Below are 17,418 nucleotides of genomic sequence, written 5' to 3' on the forward strand. Positions count from 1 at the left end.
TAAACTGCTGGGTTTGCATAGTAAAATTTTAACCAGAAATGGCTGTTCCCTGTTGCCAAATATGATTGTTATGGAAGGCCTGAGAAATGAGCCTGAAAATGCCTTCAGGAGTCTCAGTACTATCTTTCTTCTTATAAGAAAATAATTACCTTGATGTGGTAATCAAACTCATAGTAATGCTGACCCCTAAGTTTTCAGTAAGACTGCCATTATCCTAGGAAGACACATATATACACACATTACCCCCAAAGCATCTGGTCTTCACAACAACATAGAGCACTTACTACATTAATATTGAACGATTCACTTATTCCAGGTTTTCCTTAATAAGCAGAGACTGTGCAAATGAGCTGAATCAACACTGGTACAAGCTCCATGTGAAGTGAAAAGTCTAACAACAATAATTGCCTTAATAAGCATCCTTGTAGTGGAGTATGGACATAATGCAAAGAGTGAAGATCAATTAAGAGCACAGAGGCTCTTACAAAGTATTAGTTTTGGGAAGATGATCAGGACACTCAGCAGAAATCCTCTCGGAGGAAACTTGAGCTCTTATGCATGGAGCCCCTTAATGTTTTTACACTCAAGATAGTGTGTGTTGGACTGATCTTGAGCTTTGTGCCCGTAAGAATCGGTGCAGAATTTGTCTTCCTGCTGTTTATTACTTACAGTCATATAATTGTACTGCAGACAGGACAGATCAGAATATCAGGCACCCCACTACTTCGTGATTTATCTGCACACGCACTGCTGCATTTTTTACTAGAATAGTTTTAACACAGAACCACTCATAGGAGAAAGCAAAACATCCAGTTCAGACTTAGATTTAATACAGACAGATACATTCAAAGGTGTAAGATTAGTTGCCAATAACAGAAATCCATCTCTTTTCTCCATGTGCTCTTACTAGCTCCTGCGACAGGCTACGACATCTTTATGAAACCTATACCATACTGTGTCAACAAATCCTCATGCATGTAACATCAAAAGTGTGACTAAGTCACTGAGATAAAGTGAAATGGTATTGCTAAACTGAAATGCTATTTGGATGACTGAGCAGCTAATTTACAAAGTCGAACCTGATGAAACACGTGCTTTTCAGCTAAATCACTGTCACGTTTTGTGCAATTTTCCTACATGTCATCTTGCGATAACCCATTTTTTCTTATACTTTTCTCATACTTTTCTCCCTCAGCATGAAGAGCTATGGTTGCTGCACTGCTGAATTTTCCTCTTAGAAGGCCTGCAACTGTGATCTGACAAGTCAAATGATTGATTGCACCTTGTCCATCCAGGCAAAATCAGAGAAGCCCTTCTGAAAGACAGTAGGAGATAGACACCAACAGTAACATATTGTCAGTATGAAGAGTATGGAAGTCAGAAAAGTTAGCTACTCAGACCAACAGGCTAAATTAGATGCTTTTGGAGTGTCACAGAACATATATTTCAAGCTATAGTTATACTTATGGTTTTCCAGACACAGGATGGCCAACAGCAGATTTAGGAAATCATAATGTGTTTGTAAGAGGAGCGGATAGGAGAAGTTTGTGTTTCAGCGGCTCATCACTTCAGAAGGTGCTTGTTTAGCAAAAAGTGCTGCACCGCCTCTCATTCAGGCACTTAGATGAACCCTGCGCTCATGGCAGAGTGGGCTTGCCAGCGGGAGAGCGGGATTCACAACTACGTCCCTTATATAAGACTGTAACCTCTATTCACAGCCATCTGCTGTGGCTGTTGTGTAACAATCCGTAGTTGAGTGTTTCTGCCATCATATGGTAAATTTCCTTAAAATACACGTGCAAAAATCACTACACAAAGACCTAGAAATTCTTTAACTAGATGCAAGTCCCAAATTTCACAGATGAATGGTAGTTTGGAAAGGCAGCCTTCAAACTCCTCTGCATGGGGTGGCTGTAATTTCCTTCTTGATTTCTAGCATCTATGTTTACAGCAAGATACACTGATTAAAACTTCTGGTTGACTGCGATTTGCTTTGCTAGATATCTCCATTTTCTGTCTTCCTTGGGATTTATACTGAGCTCAAATAAAAGGAACTTTCAATTTCATTATTATCCTTCCACATATAGGCAGCTTTTAAAGAAGGAGTAGGAAACAAATGTTTTGGAGGTTTGTTTGTTTGTTTTTTTCCTGCTGTCAAAGATATTGCATCTACCTGATTCCAGATTCTCTCCATAAATTTCTACAGACATGCAGTCTTGACAAGCTGAATTACAGAAGACCACCTATGGCCTAAAAGTCATGTCAAAACCAGACATACTTCAAGACTTTAAATGAAAAGTCCTGAAAATAAAACAGTGTTGAGTAACTAGTTGCTAATACGTTCTTGTCTTGCAGGAGAAGAGATGAACAGAGAAGAATAAAGAACTGATGTTCCTTTAAAACTAATAAGAGGATTCTGGTCAAATTCAGACTGAATTTTTCTACTTTTCCAAATAAACCTGTGTGACTTGTTAATTAATGTTATTTTAGCTAATACTAAATAAAGATAGACATGAATTTGATAAAGGCTGACAATTCATTTAAAACTGAAATATGAAACTGAAATCAGTTGTAAACCCCTCTTCATTCTTTACATAAAGAAAGCCCTTTGGGGGACGGTGTGTGTGGAAATCTATGCAAAGTCATTGATGGTTGTTTTTTTAAAGGATTTGGAATTCAATGAAAACAGGGGGGAAAAGCTCTGTTCTGCACACAAAAGTAATGGAAGCAATTTGATTTAAAGCTGTTTGGAAACTGCTCTCACACTAGCAGATTGTGGGTTTTTTTTTGTTTTGCTTTGTTTTTTTTTTCTTTTACTTGCGAAGAGTGACACAAAATTAGAATCCTAGAAGTAATTTAAAATATTCCCCCCCTCTACATTAGAAACATGAAGATGACCAGTACTCTTGTGATTTTTAAAATCTATTCTGCAGTACTGACAGAAAAAGAATAAATCACTAAATAGCATCTATACTGCATATTCTGTATAAGTCACTATTAGCTTACCTATAGAAAGAAATGTTACTTCCAGTTGTTTCCTATGCATTTAAATTTTATTTTTAAGACTGTAAGAAACAATTATATTATCAAAACTGATAGCGATTTTGAGTGTGATTTTCTTTGCCCACTGCACTAGTAGCAAATTTGCGATTTCAATTAATTTCTCTTGAGTTTTAACTTTTCGATATGTTCTGACAAAGAACACATTCATGCTTCTGTTTATCAGTGATGAACCATTTCACTAACACTTTGTTAATGTCACACTTCTGGTTTTGAGCATTTCATTCCAGTTCTGCAGAATAAAGCCTAAGTTCCTATTTTAAAGCCAAAAAACCCAAACCAAACCAAGATGATTCATACTATTCACACAAAGTAAAATTTTACAGCATCAGCACAACTCAAATTTGAATATACGTCACCTTTTACAGTCTGTATCCTGAGGTCTCTTCCCACACTTGATCAAAGAAGAGGGAAAACACATCTCTCATTCCCCCAAGGGTATCTTTTCTTTTCTTATTTTACCTTGCTGAGGTTTCATATTCCCCAGCCTGTGTCTCGTGATGCATCTTTTCTCGTCTACAGATAAATTTATTAAAACTTTTGAATGGACCGTGTTGCTTTTGTCCTTTATTGCTATTTCTATTAAGGCAATTCCTTCCTTGCTTTCAATCTTTAATTCATCAACATTAATCTAGGTTGATTTGTGATGCATTTGAACTGGAGGAACTCTGTTTATACATTCTTATAAAGAAACCGTAGTTAACAGAAATGCCATACCCACTTGATGGATGCTAACAGATCTTATACTGACTTGTCATTTTCAGGGACTTCACTTGACTGTTGTCACCACATAGCTCTTAAAATCTAATTTTACAAGGCAAGAAAATATCACCTTTTGATTATTTAATTTTTGTAAAAGCTTAGTATCCTAGAGTAATATTAATAATTTTTATTCTGTGAACACACAGTTGATGTGGCACTCTTCTTTGCAATTAGATTGATAAGACAGCATAAAATGACAATTACTCCAAAAGAAACTTGGTCTGCAGCCGCTCCCTCCATATGCTTTTTTTTTTTTTTGATACAAAACAGTCTTAAACAGATGACATAATTACTGCAGATGGGCTTAAAAACCTCTTCTTTTTGAGATGAAGTTAAGCCACAAAATTCAGATTTAGATCCAGAGTTCAAAAGGTCTATCTGGGGTCATGCAAGCCCCATGTTAAATCTGTTTTAGAAGGACTTGCCCTCCACAAAACTCAGATATCCACCTCAGGCTAGTCAGTCCTCCTATTTTTCCTAAATTCTCTTCCACTCATAACTGCCCCTACCTACATCCAACCTTCAAAGTATTTCCAATAGCAAAATCTTTTCTCCTATGCCTTCTAGAAATCAAAAAGGAGGAAAAAAAATTCAAGAGGAATATTGACAAATTCAGAAAGGTTAAGTAAAGTTGACAAAAAAATTATTGAGGTCCTAGAAAGTCAATAATTCAGTAAGACTAAGAAGATTAATTTATCTATTCAAATTATTCAAAAATATATTCTATAAATATTTCACAACTGTGTCGCATTTTTTCCTCTCTTTAATAACAGTCCCTTTACAGACTACCTTTGCAGTGTCCAGTGCAGTTAGCAGAAACTTCAAAGCTCTGCTTAACACAGGAGGCTGAACCTCCTGAGTTGTCTAAACTCCTCTTTCAACCTAAAGTATCCTATGATATTATAAATACAAAACTGAACAGGGAAGAAAAAAAAAATTTAAAAAGGAAAAAAAAAATGAAAGGAAAAAGAAAAAAGGAAAGCGAAAGGAAGGAAAGCGAAAGGAAAAAAGGAAAAAAGGAAAAAAGGAAAAAAGGAAAAAAGGAAAAAAGGAAAAAAGGAAAAAAGGAAAAAAAGGAAAAAAGGAAAAAAAGGAAAAAAGGAAAAAAGGAAAAAAAGGAAAAAAAGGAAAAAAGGAAAAAAAGGAAAAAAGGAAAAAAGGAAAAAAGGAAAAAGGAAAAAAGGAAAAAAGGAAAAAGGAAAAAGGAAAAAAGGAAAAAGGAAAAAAGGAAAAAGGAAAAAAAAGGAAAAAAGGGAAAAAAAGGAAAAAAGGATTTGTGTGGGTGTTTTGGGGGGCTTTTTTTTGGAGGAGATGTTTGTGGATCTTGAGACTTTGAATAAATTTCTGGAAAAACAGTTTTTTTCATTTTTAAACTATCTGGAGTTGTTTTACTTTTTCACAGTCCCAGTCTTCCAGGAGAGGAGTTTTGATCCTTTGCTACATAAAGACGTAATCTAAGAACGAGTAACTGCAGATTCCAGACATGACACTTGCAGGTTTCTCTTTGATGAGATTCAAAAAGAAACATGATGTGTGCCATGCTGTCAGAGGTTAAAGTATTATGTGACCACAGGCTACAGCTAACGCTATATGACTAAGACTTCTGACATTTGAAAAAGCCAGTCTAACAGACCCAAAGCATAACACAGTGGAAACAGAAAAAAATATCAATGTAGAAGAAGGTGCACGTTTTAACAGAGAACATAATTGACAAATTTGGGCTGTGCATAAATTTTAGGTGGAAGCTGAGCAGTCTCAAAAGCCTTAGATCAGGGACGATGACCAAAACTTTTTTCTAGTGGCTAGTTCACACTAATTGTAAGTGGTTTACAAATGAAGTATGATGGGCTTATGGAAGGAATTACATGATAGGGTTGACTGCAACAGCAGGAGCATGGCTTAATGACCTATAAGCTTTCCCTCCTATTTTTCTCCTTTTAGAAAACAATACATTTATTTTGAAAAAGGATCGGATAACATATTTGATAGGGGATCCCTCTTCACTTAAGCTTCCGAGGTCAAATGGGACAACTCGAATGTTAATATGTCAAATATAAGATCAATACTGTGCATTATAAAACTGAAATACACTTTCTGCATAGGAAAGTAGTTTTCAATGCTCAGTTAAGAACAAAATAATTGAAGGCAGAGTCCAACATAATTTGATTAAAAAAGGGTAACGTAACCCATTCTCAATGCCTTGTTCACCATTTTGGAATATCTGCGTTTAACAGTCAAAGCTTTAAAGGTTGTACTTTGCCTCGGTATAAAAACTTATCAAAAGAAATATCCACAGCCTATGTACAACTTACCTTTCAAGACTTGTTGGGCCAGGCAGGTCTACTCCAGAGCACTATAAAGGATAGTACATGAGTACATTTGTACAATTTATGTTGTATATAAGTTCCTAATTCTATAGATACACACAGGACTACACATGCCTGAGAAATGACTTGAACATAAAGTTATATTAAAGTTGTATTTATAATGTTGAAAATAGAAGTGCTCTACCATTGCCATGAACTGTGTTTATAGAAGTTAGCCCAGATGGAGAAAGCTGAAGCAATGTTTCAAATATACTCTTATCCTTTCCTTTCAGCATGCCACTGCTGTTTCTTTTCTCTTTGTCCCGTTAGTACTTCCTCCATAGATGAAGGAGATCATGACTCAGAGAGAGTTCAGGGACTTGTCCTACCCAGTATTAGCAGAGATGACAGATTCCCTCCTCTTGATAGCGACACTGAGCACGGGTTGCATTGTCATGCAGCATGCAGCCTTTTCCCTTATTGGAGACGTTTGAGTTACTTGAGTTTGGGTTGGGTTGGGGTTTTTGGTTGTTGTGGGGTTTTTTTTGTTTGGTTGGTTGGTTGGGTTTTCTTAACATCTTTCACTTATATCCAGAAAACCTGGTTAAGAGTGGAGAAATTAAGGGAAGTGTAAGCTGTTAACACCTGTGATGCTTGAAGGTCCAGTAGAAGGGCCTGATTTTGTAGTGTTTTGACGTTGTTTTATGTGTGTCTTACAACCGTTTTCTTATGAATTTGATCCTAACTTTGACCTGAAGGAAGGTAGCAGGTGGCAGATCTGGCTGCAAGAAGCCATGGATGCCAATTGAGGAACTCTGAAATACCATCAGGTAGTTTCAAGAGGTTTCCTGAAAACAGAATCTTAAATATCTTAACAGTTTAGTTTCGTTAAGCTAAATGGACGTGATTTAGCATGCATTAACCATATTAAGTGTTACATAATTTGTATTCATATTTTAATGTAAAGTCAAGACCTGCCTAACATACACCTAAAACGAGGTAAGAAGCTGTGTTTGGCCTGGTATTGTTAAAAATATTGCAGAGCCATACCACCTTATTTGCCACTATGCAACCTCAGATGGTAGCCGTGCTGAACAAGCTTGGTTTGTTTTAGAAGGCTATTTTTAAAAAAAGGCTCTTGCACATGTAAATAACTAACGATTTTAAGACAATAGTGTTGCTGTTTTCTGAGCGACTGTAGTCCAGATTCACTTCCCATTTAACGGCAACTGAAAGTTCTGAAAATGTAACCTGCACTATCACAGGCAAGGTAAGATTAAAAACATATTGCTTCAGTATTTCATGCACATATACTTCAAATAAGCTGAATATTGTTACCAGATGCATCGTTAGCAGTTCTGAACACGTTTATTACTGAGAACCCTAAGCAATCCCACAAAACTCAAATGAGCTCGACTTGTTTATAAAGCTTGACTGACACCAGTCAGTGGTGGCTATGTGCAGTCCAGACACAAGAGCATTCATCTCAGTGTTCAACTTTTAGAAATTAAGCCTTGCATTTCAGAAATTGCTTTTTTCTGAAGCGACCTCCAAATTCACCCTTTAGTGTCCTTCAGCAGTTCTCTTCCTAATCCAAACGCACATTCAACCACAAAACTAAGTTTTTGCAATGCAACACCAGAACCTTTGGAGATGATCATATTGCACTTGACTACTGTGTCAAATACTTTTTACACTCCTCAGGTTTGCAAATAGCAAATGTTTCCGCCACTGAGTGCTGATTATCGGCGTGGTGTTAATTTTTTCCTCTCCAGAGGGAAGATAAATACATTACTGATTTAACTCCTGAGCAAAATGTTCATGTTGTCACTGTCCAGCTGCAGCGGAAAGTTTCTAATACCTCCCTTTCAGGCTAGGCATGCTTAGAACAAGTGCATATACACATACATACATACACAGAGATATATTACACTATAACAACACACAGAAATGTACCTGAACACATTCTTCTTTTGAACGCAGATGAGGATTAAATGTAAGTTAAATTTCAAAACTGACTGGGAAAGTACCTAACTCACATTAACCTTCTTTATTTATATTGGAAGAGGGGCCCTTCTTGGGCCATAGGTATGTCCAGTGGATCTACGTCAACATCAAGCCAAGGTCCCCTGCTCTTACATACCCTAAATAATTTAATTTTGAAAGCAAGCCTCAATAAAATAAAATGAAATAAAATAAAATAGCCTTTGTAGTCAGAAGGTGTAAAAAGGACATTTCAGCAGAACCGTAGCTTACTGAGCAGAATCAGGTGGCTGAACAATTTTACAGAAACAATGCAGTCAAGGTAAGTAAGCATCTCCCAAGTAAAGAGAAACAAGTCTGTACAACCAACACAATGCTGCAAAGAAACAACAACAATACCTGCCACAGTATATAAACACTGTAGGCCTTTTGGCCTTGTTAGATGCAGCTTAACCTGGGAGTATTTACTGGGCTTTTTATTGTATCTATATGAATTTCACTTCTGCTCCTGAGAGTGTAAAGCTAAAGTTCCCCGTTAAAACCAAATCAGATAGGTACCACTCTGTCCTGTTGTTAATTGATTTTCCTTTCCCCCACTTTTAGGGTGCAAAATACCTTTTTCCTTGACATATACACAACTTCTTTGTTTACACATGCACATACAACTTGGCAGAGGTTAAATCTGCCTATTCATTATAGGCTCTGCGCTTTACTATTAAAGGTCAAGCAAAAGGAAAAGCTAAACCAAATGCAAAGCAAACTATAATGGGAGCTATACAACACAGAGAACTACAAAACAACAGGTGTCTTTGGCAACAGGCTTTCACATGGAAAAGCACAAGAAAATAAACAGAAAGCACAAAAAAAGGACTAGAAGAACAAGCATTATTCTTCAAAAAAAAACCACAAAAGAAGCCAAATCAAATTTCAAAGAGCACCCAAAACCAGAAGACTTAATACATTACAGTTTCCAGGTATAAGAACAAAACCAAGAGATTAGATATGACCCTTTGTTATATGTCACTTCAGTTAGAAATTTAAGATGAACAACATTAATTATTAAATGGATTCACTTCCAAGAAATTAATCTTGGCTAATATTTTTGACATAGCTTTGTTAGTAAACAGAATTTTAAAAAATGCAACAGTGGAGTGGAACATATACACAAATGGTATTCTGGCATATACTGAGCAGTGTAATAGAAAGTTATTTTGTCTCCACATTACTACCTGAAAGCATACCTTTACTCTGGAAATACAGGGCAACTTCACTTGTAAAAGTGAAAAAAAAAATTGGGTTTTGTGTAAGCTGACATCACATATTTCCAAGGAGATTATCATCTCTGCAGTTCCAAGCAATCTGAATTTATTTTCTTTTGAAGGAACCACTTTGCAGAATATACTTGGTTGCCTTTTAGATTATGTGATTTTACTTGTTCTTGAGTCAAAAGTAGAGAAAAGTGAATATTTTGGCTTTAAGCAGGGAAAGTATTATTCCAAATCATAAGGAATCAAGTCCTTTGATGGCCTGCCCTGCTGCAGCAGAACATATTTTATAAGAACAGAGACTGGAGGATGTGTTTTTATCCTACCAACAAAAGCAACACCGTTCTCTACACACAACAGCAGTGGTCCATAATATAATTTCTGACAATAGGCAAAGGGTCATCTCGCATGGCAAGAATAGCCTCCAGCATGGATTAAAAATATAAGAAAAACATTTGACGTACTTGGATCTGACAAGATTGAGTCGGTTTTCGGCAAAAATTGGTCACAGCGGACTCCTTGGTAGCCCTCTTTGCACCTGAGAAAAAGGGGATAAATGACAAACATACGCATGCGATAGTAAAAGGTTAATTTCAAGGTAGCAAAATCAATTGAAATTCACCCTGCCAACGCTGTGAGGGACTTGCATATTTAGTTATTTCAACTATTATGGAAGCAAGGTTATTACGGAAACACAATGGAAGCATGTAAAATCATTTGTATTTCAAAAAATTCCCCTCAACCTTTTTTGATTATTTCAGAAACTATGAAAGGAAACATCACTTAAGCACAACCCTTTTTTTTAGATATCAATTCAGCGAAACAATCAAAGAAAAATCCTCTATAAAATAGACATATTTGTAATAAAATAAACTCATTAGGTAACACAAAGCTTTATAAAGCTTCTGCACTTTACAAGCCATCAGATTAACAACTTGTTTATCTTTGGCTCTTTGAATAAGTAGGGAACACTTATCTAGCCATTAATTTTAGGACTAGTTTCTACTGTGCTTAAAAGATAACTTGTTTAGGCATAAGAGACAATGTCAGGCATTGTTTGTAATGAACAGTCTTAGATGTCTGTGGGATTAGATTTTAAAGCACATAAACCAGAATACCCTCCTGCCTTAAAAAACATGAACTGGCTTTGACTGAGAATCTAATACTATTATTTATCTTGAATCCTTACTTTGAAGAAATTCCATTTACTGCATTTGGACTGTTCTCAGAAGTCTCTCTGTCTCATTTCAGCTAAGTGTATCAGAATCAGGCCTTTAATTATTTATTTGCTAAGCAATTTTTCAGAGAAAAGTGATGGACACTTTAATTATAAATGATAGCAACAGGGACTCCATATCTCCCAAAGCTCTTGCATATCATATAAACAATATGCTCAAATCAGCATCACCACCTTCATTAGGATTGACAACTGCAGCTTGAATTATGTGATAATGTCAAGAAGAGACGTTATCTGCTCCTTCACAATGTTTCTACTCAGGCTTCCTCTAAAGGTTGCCTTTTAAAATGCTTTTGGGTTAATAAATGAATGCTTCAGTGAGAACTACATCTCACCAGCCTTGATTCAGGGATTAGAAAGCACATTTGTGAGCAAATATATAAATTATAAGAATTGCCATCAGACCCAAAAAAGTAGTCAAAATCTACAAGAAGAAGATTAAAAAAAATAGGTATTATTTAAAAACCTCCCTTTTGGCATTTGTCTGTGAAGGATACTGAGTGCTACTTTGGAGATCAGCTTCTTACCGGTACTTGTCTATCTATAAAATGATTGACTGGGAAAAACTGAATTCAGATCCTATGGCAGTGGTCACAAGTTATCAAAGAAAAATGTTCTAATTTTTTTTTTTTTTAATCAGAATGTTCAATTAAAATTGTCCACTAGTTAGAAAAACTGAAGAAGTCTCCATACACTCAGACACTGCTGCATACATTTTTTTTGCCTCTGATTATGAAATATCAGAAGTTGCCTCACATCAAACAGAAACTGTGCAGTCTTGAGAAGAGCTGGTAGACCTCAGTTCACAGCTTAAGAACAACCTACATGGGTTGGGGATATTCTTGTCTTTGCATTAGCATTTTCTATTAACTTTTTGACATACATTTGTATCTGCCTCACTTACTATTGCCCTATTACAGACTTAAAACTCTCTGTGTTAAACTGTTGGTCGGCAAGTCATAGAAGTGTTCATCACATAGCCTAATTCCACAACTGAAAACTTTGATGCTGCGTGTGAGGATAAAGAGTCAGAGAGCAATAACTCCTGGAAGAGCTGTACCGAGTGCTCATCAGCATGTGTGAATACACATCAGCCAGAGGCAGGCAGAGCAATGCTACAAGTACCCGCATGCCAGCGGGAGCAGCCCCTTCCTTTCCTCTCTGATGGCCACCGGGGCACATCCAGAGCCAGAAGCTCTGCTGCCTTCCTTTCCTTACCACTCCATTCCTCACACAACAGAACAAATACCTTAGACTATCTTCCCTTCACAGCTGAGAAACAGTCTGCACCATTTATTCCCCTGTCAGATGGTTCAGGTAATTAATTGTGGTCTAGGTAATGAATTGTTCATGCCAGAATTGAAGGAGAGAAATTTTGCTAGTGTTAGCTGCTAGGGTAGATTTCTGGGGGGGTCTCTATTCCAATCCTTCCAGCTGTGTCATGGTCCAAATCAAACATCAGAAAATATTTTTTGTATCTCGCAAAAATGGCAAAAGGTGGTGTGGGTATTTTCACCTTCCATTTGATGTTGTTCGCAAGGGTTACATTTTATCAGTTGCAAATACAGCAGATACTGATAAAGTTGGTGGCCTCAAAAACAGTCTGATGGGAGACTCCTGTAACTGGTAAAGTATCACCCAAGTACAAGACTCTAATAAGATGTGTTTCCATGTCTTTCTTTTCCTGACTTTGTAAGAGCAATGGGTTGGAACAGAATATATCACAGAGTCACTTAGATTTACAACTTCTACCTTGTAAAACCCAGCATCCCTGGTACCTGACTGAATTGCACACTGTCACGGCTCTGCTGTGCAACCTGGAGATAATGATGGGGATGGATTTCTTCTCTTAAAAATGTATTGGCTATCATATCAAACTATTATTTTTATCCTGACTATATCATACATATACTGCTGCTTGTATGTACATACATATATCATACATATACTGCTGCTTGTCTCCATCACTGTGAAACTGGAGCATAGAGTAATCAGCTGGCTGACTGACCTGGATGAGTCTAAAGTAACATTTTCACTTACCTGTACACTTCGATGAACATGCCACAGGAGAAATTTATTTTTGTTACTTTCAAAATTTAGTACAGAGGTGGCTGATGTATCAAAGAATAAATATACTCTTTCAATGTAATAACATGATCTTACACTAAGATAACAACTACTATGGCAATACATAGCTTGTTTTCTAAATTATATTAACTTTTTCAGCAAAGATTAAAAACTCAGTCTCCTAGTTTCATTAACAAACGTTTTTTGCAATCCATAAGACACCAAGTAATAGCAATAACTGCTCTGCTAATATCACACCAAAGTTTAAACCTTCGTAATTAAGTCTTGTGAAATTGAAGTCTTGTAGAACATACATTTCACAGTTATAATGTTACAATATGATAAAAGCTGATCATGTTGTGGCATCCTATAATCTTTGCTAAAACATCTGCCATCCATCCTAAATGGGCAGATGCAATAATTGTGCCCACAGTACCTGACATGCACACATGATGCTAATTGGCATCACATCTCTAAGGTAAAAAAAAACCCACCCCCATGAAAAACCCTATTAAAACAACACTTGTGTCACATACAGAAATTCAGGAAAGTCCAATTGAGGTCGTTCAATATTGCCATATGCGGTGTGAATGATCACATCCATATTTATGGATGTATTAAAAAAAGCTGTGAGTAATCAGGGAAATCTTGAGAAATGCTTTGATGCAGCCAACTGTTTCAGAAATGATCATTTGATTATATGACCCGCAAATGTTTATTAGATATACCTTTAAAAAAAAAAAAAAAAAAGTCACACTAGGATAAGATATTGCTTGTAGTGAAGCGAAAGCTCTGATCTGTGTGTGGGACCGCCGCAGCAAAGGATGGAAAGGGCAGTCTAAGCTCCATTCCAGCACCAGAAATCACTTCTGTGCTGAAGCGCTGCACTGTATGAGCAGGCTTGGGCACATGCTTAAGTGCAGACCATGGTGAAGGGCTCTAATAAATACTGTTAATTAAATACCGTGAATTCAGATTTTCACCAAAATACGTGTATCTGTCTAGGCTCTAGACCAAAAGTATCAACAAAAATATATGAATGGAATGATTTAAGTCCTTCTGATTAAATGGTATGAAAAGAATCACAGGTAAAGCTAATCTGCAGCTGCTAAAGCACTTGCAAACAGTACATCCCTAAATGGTATCTGCTAAATTTAACTAAGATTATTTTATCATGTGTTTTCACATCTTTCATTAGTAATGTACTTTCTATAGATTATGTTTTTTAAGGTCACCAAAGACAAACTGGATTGCGCATTGCACTTTATGGAGTCACCCACAACGTACTTTGTGTGAAAACATACACGCGGAAACACATTTCTTATTCCTGGTGAGAAGTTTTTTTCTTTCTACTTGAGCATCTTTGCGCTTAACTATTAAAAAGTAAGCAGTGTATGAGTGTTTATTCAATCCTTTTATCCCCATTTTAATATTAAATAGTATTAATACATGTATATTCTAGTCAAAGAGATCACAGTTTCTCAGAATTGTTCCTTGTGTATCCAAACCTTATGGAGACAAAGGAGATTTCAAATAGATGACTGCATCAAACGCAGGAATAACACAGCACTCCAAATCCCTAGATTTCACATGGGACACACTAGTAAAAAGTAAAGTGAATGGGGGCAAGGGGGTGGCAAACTGCATGTTAAGTGAAGCTAAAGAATAAAATATATCTAAAGCCAGCAGGAGAAAGGGAAGATATTACAAAGAACCTACTTAGAAGAGTTAGGGAAGGACATATAAAGCTTACGGCCAAGAAGGCATTACCATCACTGTTCACATTTTCCTCAAATACTTCCACGTAGAGCTCCATATCCCTATTAAATTGAAATATTCTAGTTCTCAAGGGATAGTAATGTACAGAAGGCAGGAGCGAGAGCGGCACCAGCAGACTGCAGAGGCTATGAAGACGATAATGCTGTCAACCCCCATCTCCTTCCTCTTCCCCTACGATACCACCCATCCGTTTGAAATAGAAATAATTGTTTTTCTTCCTTAAGTGTGGTGATCACATTGCCTTTGACCGTGTGAAGAAGCATGCACAAAGTCCAGAATTTAGCAACCATAAGATATATGAGTTCCTCTGAAATGGCATTTGGAACCTCAGTGACAGACTATGCCAGAAGACAAAGCTGTAATACTGTACATCAGGAAAATAAGCATATCCTAGGCCAAAAGTGATTTGTGACATTTAACAGAAATGTCTTAATAACACAGTGCACAAAAGATGAACTTATATAAATGTATAATCTGATTCTAGCCTCATAAACAGGAGTAATCCAATTTGAAAGATGGAATTAATAGTACCTATGAAAAATGAAAATTAATTTTTTATCCAGACCAACACATGTTTCCTTCCACTTGTAAAAGCTACAAAATGACAACCTCAAAACTGCTATTAATTAGAATGATCCTCCTCATAACTTCACCGGATCAGTTACAAATTATTTTCTCATGACACCATTATAGCCATTGTACTGACAATCAGATGCCAATAAGAGTACAAGGGAGGAATTGGAGATCATGATACAGAAATATTCCAATGGTCTAAAAATTTTGATCAAGTTTTTATTTTCACACAGAGAAAGCGATATGCTTGATCCTGGGTTATAGAGCCAGTTATGCAACAAACATACAGTAGCAAGCCATGACACTGTACAGGCCATTATCCTACAGTCTAGCCTGAAATATGCCATAAACAATGAAAAGTAATTGCTCTGCTCTGCAGGGAAGCTAAATATAGACTTCTCTGCTTGCAACTAGAATGACCTTAACTGGAATCAATGGAAATTTATATTTATTATCCTGACTGTTATTAGGTGAAGATTTTATTCACAAGGGAAGAAAGAAGTAATCTTAATAGTGAGGGTCAGACATGATGTCTTGTCATTTAACATGTGCAGCATGCCACTACAAGCAGAAAACAGGCTTCCTAGATTCAACAGATTGGACCACTGAATCACAATTTATAATTTTTCTCAGTGGATACCATGCTCAAAGCCAGACAGAAAATTAACCTTTCATAAAAATCAATAGTTTGCTGGTCAGGCACTCAGGTGAGAAGAGATTCACATTCAGTTTTTGGTGTGAAAATGAAGCATTAAAGACTTGAACCCAGGTTTTCTATATGGTAGACATATCCTGATCACTTGCTTATTATCTGTTCTAGGAAGGACCGCTCTTGCATTGCTCTTGAAAAAAAAATCAGACACATTCCATTTCATCTCAAAATAGATATGGGGGGGGGGGGGGGGAAGACAATGAAAAAGTTTCCAACACAGCTCTAATCATGCGTGAGTGAAACAGTCACCTGTTGAGCCTTGGACAGAGTTACTACTATTATCAGGTAATTGTTTACACCCAACAGAGTCTGTAGTGAAATACAAACCAGAAGTAATATTTTAACTGCAAATCAGCTAATGGTTATCGGAGACTTTTCCAGAAACTGCAGGGCTCAGGAGACAAGGTATATTTTGAGCAGTGCTGGCAGAGATGACATTTTTCTCTTTGCAAATCTGTTTCTGTAGTTTCACAACGGCAAGACTTTTTCAAGTTGATATGACTTTTCCAATATTGTTTCATAAAAGGAGCACACAACAACTTACCAGCAAACTGTTAAAGGAAAAGGCTTTTCTTAATTGTGAGAGCGACCATGGGCATGGGACCGTAGGAGCTCCAACTGCACGTCGTCTGGTGGCAGTAAGCACGCGGGGCAGGGGGCACAGATGGGAAGACGAGCATGAGGAAGGGTGACAGCCCCTAATGCAAAACCAGTTATAAAAGCCTGCCATAGCAACAGGGGAAGCTGCCCTTCATTAATTCCTCCCTTGATCTATTTAACACTCCAATATACATAACTGAATAAAGATCAATCTCTTCCTGTAATGAAACCCTGGACTTTAAAGCTAGATGAAAAAAAATGCATTTTTTCCTCAATTGTTTCCATGAGTGACATAGTGCATCTACCTCATCGTACTCTAACCTATTATAGAGGATCACTTTTTAAAATATGCTTCTCATGGGCAGGCTCTATCCTTCTTCCTTGTCCAAAGATGACAAACTGTAGCTCTTTTGTAATCAGACTTTTAAAATGCACCGGTGAGATCTTCCATATGAATTCACTAACACAACCTTCAGGTTATGGTTGTTGTAATTTTATTAAAAGCCATAATGCAATCGCCTAAGTCGTATACGACCACAAAAATCTGTTAGCCTCTACGACTTTATATTACTATAGTAAAGCAATTTCACTAGCCAAACCACCTAGTTACCCAGTATTTACAGACACCATCAGTAAGCAAAGCAGAAAAAGCAAACATGGGTTTTTGACTGCCCTTAGTAACCTCAAATACAAACAGCCAGAGGCTTTTAGCACAAAGAAGCAAAAATGATACCTTTTGTGCAAAAAAGTGTAAACAGAACCAGTCATTAAATGGTATATTTAGATAGGTGGGTCTTTACTTTAAAATGCTGTGGATTTATGACTGCAGCAATATGTGCAGCTTTGTGACCAGCAGACTCTTGGGCACTCCTTGCCTAAAGTTCTAGCCCCTACAGTCTATGTTATGCCAAAATATAACCTGCTAACTAAAATTAAACTAAAGTCAATATAAACAGATAAAATCAACTAAATTAAACTAAAATGAATGCATGGAATTAGAAAGAACAAAACTGAGGACCCAGTAAAGAGCTGGGTAAAGACACAGTATTTCTTGAACACAAACATGAATCCCTT

At 36.8% G+C, this 17,418-nt stretch overlaps 1 protein-coding gene across 3 annotated transcripts in view; it reads right to left on the minus strand.

Moving 5' to 3' along the window:
* Positions 1-17,418, minus strand: part of NRG3 (neuregulin 3) — a 422,606-nt gene that overhangs the window by 111,227 nt on the left and 293,961 nt on the right. For all 3 annotated transcript variants that reach the window (XM_087767347.1, XM_087767348.1, XM_087767346.1), the window contains exon 3: positions 9,841-9,914. In XM_087767347.1, coding sequence (XP_087623473.1) covers positions 9,841-9,914 — 74 coding nt within the window. The remainder of the gene's footprint in view (positions 1-9,840; positions 9,915-17,418) is intronic.

This window comes from Nipponia nippon, unplaced genomic scaffold (genome assembly GCF_047370975.1).
Source record: "Nipponia nippon isolate SJK-2023a ecotype South Korea unplaced genomic scaffold, ASM4737097v1 scaffold_3, whole genome shotgun sequence".
NCBI lineage: Eukaryota > Metazoa > Chordata > Aves > Pelecaniformes > Threskiornithidae > Nipponia > Nipponia nippon.